This window comes from Oncorhynchus mykiss, chromosome 18 (assembly GCF_013265735.2).
Source record: "Oncorhynchus mykiss isolate Arlee chromosome 18, USDA_OmykA_1.1, whole genome shotgun sequence".
Classification (NCBI taxonomy): Eukaryota; Metazoa; Chordata; class Actinopteri; order Salmoniformes; family Salmonidae; genus Oncorhynchus; species Oncorhynchus mykiss.
In genome coordinates this window covers 45784611-45792513 of record NC_048582.1, presented here as the reverse complement: position 1 = coordinate 45792513, position 7903 = coordinate 45784611, and the positions used below count along the sequence as shown (strand labels likewise).

Sequence of the window (7903 nt, the reverse complement as noted above, 5' to 3'; positions counted from 1 at the left end):
TTGCGTTATTTCGGAGCGCAAAGGCGAATTGAGATATTGCACACGCGAACTTCAGCTACTCTGAACGAAAATATGCAAATATATGCTAGAACGCGCCAATAGGATCTCACTAGGCTCGTGCTTGGCTCTGTCCAGCTCCCTGCTTGTTCTGCCCACTATGACGGGCTGTGGTGTATCTTGGTTAAATTATCCTTTGTACTTGTCAGACAGTTAATTGCTACACAGATAGAGATCCTAATTCTGTTTCTACAGATATAAATAAATGCTAGCCATTATTTGATTTTAGAATATCCCACTTTTGATAGAGACCAACTTTCTCAGATGGACAGCCATTCATAAGAAATACGTTGCAGAAGTAAAATATGTATTTATTGGAAAAAGTTTTTATTCTGCACAATTCTGCCACAATGCATCAGCAGGCTCAAACCTTCAAGACTAAATACATTTTTTGCTTCTCAAGGACTGAAAACATAGAAAACCCAACAGGTATACAGTACATACACCTAACAATCAATTGCAAATGAGACAGGAAGTAGTAGAAACAAAGACAAAAAAAGAACAAACTCATAGCACACTAGTCAAACTTCTTCCAAGGAGGGCCAAGTGTATGCAGGTTTTCGCTCCACCTTGTACTCGACTGATGAATTAAAGTCACTAATTAGTAAGGAGCCCCCCTCACCTGGTTGTCTAGGCCCTAATTGAAAATTAAAAAAAACAGCAGACTCTAGTCTAAGCCCTCCATGGAGTGAGTTTGACATCCTTGCCATAGATTAATTAACATGTGAAAATGGTAAAAACACCAGGTGAGGTATTCTGTTATCCAAAAATATTAACATTCAACAAAGTGAGTGGACAAAACAGCAAATTAACAAGGGTGAGGAAAGCAAAGTTGAAAGTGATGGAGGCTATGGAAAAATGCAGTATCTGAGCGTACTCATTACGATCCATTACGTAGTTTCAATAAAGGGAAAGAATAGCACAGCTGTTGATACACATTCTGAAAAGAAAAAGCTAGACAGAATCTTACAGTTATGATTATACTCAGTCTCATCTGGTCAATGGACTCATAAACACATAATAGATTTGAGTTTCTATTGAGAACGGTGGCCAGTAACTATCATACAAAATGACATCACTAACAGAAAAAAGGTATTCTGATAAACATTTACACATACTGTCCATTAAGTTTTGAACAGGAGAGTTAATAGTTTAGTTGCTTAAAAAGTCAGTAATCAATTATCCCAGTTTGTATAGTATGAGTATTCCATAATACAGGTGTACTTTATAGCTTTAACAGTTAAGACCGTATTTCAAAACAAGCAGCAAGTAAAATATCCTTCAAACTGAATCATGGTCAATGGGCTGAAAAACATCTCTAAACGATGCCCCCTAGAAATAAAATGGTGGATTTAACCATGTGTTGGTTGTATGTAACACAGCTCTCGGAACCAACCCCTGAAAACGGAGTGTCACTCAGAATCAATACCCTTCGTTGAACTAATAAATTCCTGGCTTTATATATATTTTTTTACACTTATACAGAGGTTTGTTCTAACATGTAGCCTGTGAGAATGTCAACATTTGAATTACAGTTCTACGAAAAGGAGAATAATAAGTAAACACCTCAAATTAAGTTGACATTTAATCTTGACAACACTAGCAGGCAGCTCAACATCAATATAAAAGTATACATTTCAGGGCACTGCAATCTGCTGCAGTCAGCCAGGTAAAGGGATCTATATACACTGTACATGTACTCTGAAGTGACAACTCAGACAGCCACCGGCTCTGGTTCTAAAGGATCCATCTCTGGAACATCCTGATGTGGTTCTAAAGGATCTTCTTCTGGAAGAGACATTTCTGGTTCTGCTGGTTCCACTTCTGGAGAACCTGCCTGTTCTGGTTCCACTTCAGCCATCTTCTCAGGTTCCACATCTGGGATGATGAGGTCGTGCTTAAGTTTCTTCAGCTCAGTCATGTTGAAGCCCATGAAGATGGTAGGGCTGTTCCTCTGGATCGCCTTCATGCACTTGGTGCGCTTCATTCCAAACAGAGTGGACACCTCAGTCCGGGTCAGCCACAGTCTCTTGGAGAGCTCCTCAGACTCCTTCTTTGTGGGATACGGCTTGGTGTGAAAGTATCTTGTGAGGAAGTCTTTCCGCTCCTCAGAGGGGCGTTTCTCCATCCCACTGGGGTCCAGGGCTAGCTGAATAGAGGGGTCAGTCAGGGGTGCCTGCTCTCGTTTCTCCTTCTCTCGTTGCTTGCGGAAGGCTGCCCGCGCATCCCTCTCTTTCTTGTTGGCCTCCATGGCCTCCCTGAAGGCTGCCTCCAGCCTCAGCTTGCTCTGCAGCTCAGCAGGTGACTCGGAGGAGTGGGGGATGGGGACGGAGGGCTTCGCTGCCATGGGGACGGGAGGGAGCTGGGTAGAGTACCGACCTGGCACCTGGATCATCTGGTTAAAGGCCATGACCTGCTGCTGGCGTCCGTTGGTGGGGGTGGACTGGAGACTGTCTGCATCTGTAGGGGTCTTGGGTGCACGGCGGCACCGCTGTAGATGGATGATTATAGCTTTCTGCGTGGTCTTGCCTGTGTAAACGCCGTTGCAGTAGATGCATTTGAATGCTGAGGTCTTGAGGATGGCATGGACAGTGGGCGCAATGCAGTGCTTCCCACTCAGATGGGCCCGGTAGTTCTCCAGTGTGACACACTTCTCTTCACAGAAGGGGCAGTCGGTCTGCATCGTTTTACTGGGGTTCCGACACACTTCCTGTTTACCACCAGGTTGCATCTTGAGGAAGATCAGGTCCAGGGAGTTCGTGACCAGAGCTAATTTCAGTTCTGCGTCTCCTAGGATTTCTTTGGGGGCCGTGGTGTTAATGTCAAAGTAGGGGAACAGAAGGTTACCGCTGTCGTCTGTGTACAGTCTATACTCCCGCCTCATGAAGTCACAGTTGGCCTTCTGTGTGGGGTTGTGTTGTGTGTTTGTGTGTTCAACCAGTTGTTGGATGGAGTAGAACATCCCAGGACAGTAGAGACAGTTGAGCCCGTGCAGCAGGTGTTCAAAGAGGCCCTTCTCAGACAGGAGGATCTTACACTTCAAACACTTGACTGTCTTGTCAGGCATCTTCCTGAGGAAGGGAGCACGGGCAGCCAGGCCCTGCTGCTTGGCTGTTCTGGGCTGGGCCTTGTGGGCAGCCTGCTGGTGAGCCTCATAGACATTGGAGGGGAGCAGTTCATTACAGATGGGACAGGTGATCCACTTCTTGGCTTTGGCGTTGAGAGCGGGGTTACCTGCTGGTTTGATGGGTTGAGGAGCCTTGCTCATCAGCTGGACGTTGCTCGTCTGGCCGGGCATGCCCATTGGTGTTGCGAAGGTGTAGGTGGGCATGCCGTTGACCTTGTTGCCTGTGGGGATGAGGTGGCTGAGGAGGGACTGGGAGGTCAGCATGGTGCCCTGAGGGGTGCTCTGGAGAATGGTACTCTGGGGGGTCCCATGGTTCAGGGGGAGGCGCTGAGTCATCATGAGGGACTGGGACATCCCTGGAATGCTGATCTGCACCCTCGGGGGCAGGAAGACCTGCTGGGGCTGCTGCTGACCTTGGACCCCTATGAAAGGCACCTGGTTGTGAGGAGCACCAGGTAGCGAGGTGCCAGAGGGCAGTCTGACCATGGTCTGGCCGATGGGCATGGTGGCTGAGATGGCCCCCTGTGGCATAGCACTCTGCAGGTTGACAGTAGCACCAGGCTGGAGGAGGCCTTTAGCATTAGCACCGGCCATATGAACCAGGGTTGAAGACTGTGGGGGGAGGAAGCTCTGTTTGGCCCCGGCCAGCTGCTCAGGACTGGATACCTGTGGCAGCTGGTTTTTAGGGGCCAGTGTTTGGTAATTTGAAGGCTTGGTGTACTGAGTGTTCTCTAAGATCCAGGTCCTTATCTGAGCGCAGGCCCACTGGTGAGTGGGAGAGGACAGGATATGGTGCAGCATGTGCTCCGTGCTTTCGATGGCCATCTTACACACCTTACAGAACTGCCTGGAGGCTGTATGGGGGAACTTAGTGTCTGGTATCCGTCCTGAGAAGTGGTGCCACAGCTTCTCCAGGTGGTTAAGCAGGACGTGCTTCTTCATTGAGAACAGGTTTGAGTCCACATATCGGCACTTACGACACTTAAACCGGTCCCCTTTCTTGGTAGTTGAATGCAGAGACTCTGCATCCTGGTCCATGTTCGGAGAGCCATGGAAGAGGAGGAGGTGCTTCTTGAGGACTCGGGGGTGGGCGACAAAGGGGCAGATCTGGCAGGGAGCCAGGACACACAGTTTCCTCTCATACTCATGGTTCCGCTGCAGATGACTCTTGTAGGAGTACCAGTTCCGTGTAGAGTACTTACAGAGGGTGCAGCACAACAGCCGTGTGCGGTATGGCCACTGGGGAAGAAAATGCACAGTCAACAAGAGTGATTAGCAAAATAAGATTATTTACCTCACTCTAAGGAATGAATGTTCGTTTTTTTTGTCTGAAAGGGTGTGCCCTACATAGTGCACCACTTTTGTCAGAGCCCTATGGGGATAGGGTGGGAATTTGGGGAATAGGCATCCATTTCAGTTGATTCAGTAAGAACTGAATCAACATGTATTTAGAAAAAAAAAAATTAAACACACACACACAGCTATTCATTTTGACAGACCCCAGAAATATTGGCACATTTAATCAATCAGTTGAATTATAAACTATTCTGTTTCAAATTAAACACTTGCTTGGTTTGTTGACATCCCCATCAGACTAGCTAATCTTTCCAGGTGCTATTGTACCTTTTTCTTTCTCTTGCCTGGAAAGGGCTCACTGAAGTCCACCCACTCGGTCTCCTGGAACACCTCATCAGAATCCGAATTTTTTTCCTTCTTCAGCTCCTGGAAGATGGTGACAGACAACATACAGCTAAGTATCACAGGAAGAAAACAACACTGATCAATGATCTCTGATCATTCACTGTCATGCATCCCAAATGGCATCTTATCCCCTTTATAGTACACTTCTATATAGCCCATAGGGAACAAGGTGCCACATGGGACACAGTCTTTAAAAGTTATGGGAAAAGTACAATCATGACTCTAAACAATGGGTAAAATGGCAATAATTAGGCATTCATCTAGCCGACAAACAATAGTTGCTACACTGATCTGATAGTTTTAAACGTAAAAATTGCACAAGAAATACCTACTTCCAGAAGGACTTTACAATTCTCCAGTCCAAAGTCACTCAAAATATGTTTAACTTTTCTCCTTGTTTTTCTGATGTTTTCCAAGTTTCCAACAGGGACTTGATACATTGTTCCTCAGCTTCCTAAAAGAGAGAGGCATCTTGTTAGGCCAGGTAATATAACCTACAGTACACTTTAGACTTATTAACTCAGTTATCCCAGATCTGTTAGCCTATTAGCCATTTGTGTAAACTGTGCATAAAAGTACCATAACAATAAGCCTGGGGACATGGTTAGTATAACAACCTGGGTCCATTTCAAATTGTTAACATGGATAGGCCTAAATGAAAATACACTACCCATGAATGTAGCCTATGGATTCATGTGTTTATGGCCCATATAACCTAGTGACATCATCTTAAGAATTGTAAATGCATTCATGAAGCTAGATAACGTTACACTCACCCAGCATCATCCTTTAGCTAATATAGCTACACTCACCCAGCATCATCCTTTAGCTAATATAGCTACTCTCCAAATCAAAACACACTGCAAGATAACATGAACAATTGGGTAGTTGCCATACGGCCAAAACAAAGGTGAAAAAATAATGTCTAAACAACGGCCACCTTAAATGTTTAGTTTATATACAATTTCATGTATTGGTGCCTTGAATGTGTCATCTGGTGTGACATTACAATGCATGTTAATATAAAAAGGTCGAATGATTCCCAAATTGACAAGAAAATAATTGTTATTATTTAGTTACTTCGGTAATCATAATCTGGCATTTCAATTGAAAAACACAAATTCCTTTTATTCTCGCTATTACATTTTGAATAAGGTTCATAGTAATTTCACTAAACCGCGATAAAAAAAAGTTACCTGCCTCATACTTAAAATACTTTTTGGCGTGAACCAATTTGGACATTGTCACACGGATACGCAACTGGCAGTCAAATGTTACTTTCAAAAACATACATGTACATTTCTGACCACTAAAAAAATGACTCTGAACATCAGTTCTAAAAATCTGTAATGGATCCTCATTCAAGTATTTTGTGTGTATTTTGTGTGTACAAAAGGTCCAGTATTGCTTTTTTTCATCACTAGCTGGCTAACGAAAGTTACTTGCTTCCCTGACTCGGGAGTTGATCATTTGTGTTCCTGGTGCTTTCCCTGGATGTGGTAGACGTTTTCCAGACTCTCTCTTCGGAATTAAATCCTGATTCGCAGTTACCCGTGGTCACCATTTAGGTAGGCACAGAAACTACCATGGAAGTTGAAAGGGCAACTACCATTCGAATGGGACGTCTGTGCAATCAACTGTAATCAAAAGCGGCCGGGGGACCGGATAACTAACTAAACCCATCGAATTGTACGCATTGGCGGGAATAAAAACACATTAGCTAAAATGCTAGCTAGTTGTGTTGAACGCAATGATAAATCATTGGTTGAACTGCATACACACATGCCTGGTTGGCTGATTTGTGACAGCGCATCTGCGCAACTGTTGACAATGGCTACAATAGGTGTAGATTTGTGATGAACTGTTGAGGATGCTCACATGACATAAAATTACCTTTGCTTTGGCGTCTCCGGTTATAAAAGGATGGCTGTCGCGTATTTTTTTCCCAATCTGGATAGTTTCACCAATCCGCAAGCGCTTCAGTCTCGGTGTCACGGAAGTGCGCAATCAATCCACCTGGACAATGCTCTGCCACTTACCTCTCCAGACAACATGCAGCCGCCAAAGTTAATTCAGGAAAAAATGATTTACATTAAAGTGAAATAATTGGTGTATTATGCTGTTTCACCCTCCTCCTGAAGTATATAAAAAAAAATGGCGCTGTGTTCAGGACATGACGTTTGGGTCCTAATTAGCATATACGGAAGGTGACCAATGAGATTGAAGTTAGCCGTGGACTAAATTGAGGAATGTTCCAAACATAGTTGGAAGGTTCGTAGAGATTTAAATCCATTTCACACTTAATTGATTAGTTAATTGGGCTAATAAACATTTATATAAGAGCACTAAAGAGATGTGGGAGTGGCTACAGACAAAATGAAGGCTATGGAAAAAGCTAGCTAGTCACATGGTACAATTCAAAACAACCAATAGGCTGTCCGGAAATTGAGGCAAAGGGGAGGGCCAAAGAGAGTATGCTGACGTCATATCATGCCACAGTTCATCAGCCAATAGTAGACGACTCTTCCAGTCCATTATTTGAAGAAAATGTTTTTGTAAGAACGTGAGTACATAGCAATCTTTATGATAATGAATTAATGGCAAAAAAAAAATTTGCATTGGTATTGCAAAGGTAAAAATCAAGAATAACAATTTTTATCGTTATATTTTGAATGTTACGCAAAAAATAATAAATCCAAAGGTCTAGCCCCAGTGAAATTTGGCTCGCCATGTAAAGCTATTCAATCACCAGCATTCGGTAAAACTATCTTCGGTAACAAGACATAAACACAGATTTACAAATGGTTCATCATATATGCTTGTAAATGTCTTGATTTGGTGCCCTAATGCCGTAGTCACTCACCAGTCACTAGGCGACCATCTCTTGAAGGCCCTTAAAACAACCTTATCAACTATTTTTGCGCATATGCCTTTCATTTGCACAAATCAAACAATTCAACCCAATTGGTTAACATGTTGCTGATACATTTCGTAAAGTTGGACTTTCCTCAACTTTCA

At 43.8% G+C, this 7903-nt stretch overlaps 1 protein-coding gene across 1 annotated transcript; it reads right to left on the bottom strand.

Moving 5' to 3' along the window:
• Nucleotides 1-353: 353 nt before the first annotated feature.
• Nucleotides 354-7126, bottom strand: LOC110496370 (activity-dependent neuroprotector homeobox protein 2-like). Its single transcript, XM_021572231.2, has 4 exons — nucleotides 6779-7126; nucleotides 5218-5339; nucleotides 4808-4906; nucleotides 354-4423 (listed from the first exon to the last, which is right to left on the bottom strand). The coding sequence occupies exons 2-4, from the start codon at nucleotides 5323-5325 to the stop codon at nucleotides 1772-1774; spliced, it is 2859 nt and encodes a 952-aa protein (XP_021427906.2). The 5' UTR covers nucleotides 5326-5339; nucleotides 6779-7126; the 3' UTR covers nucleotides 354-1771.
• Nucleotides 7127-7903: the final 777 nt, after the last annotated feature.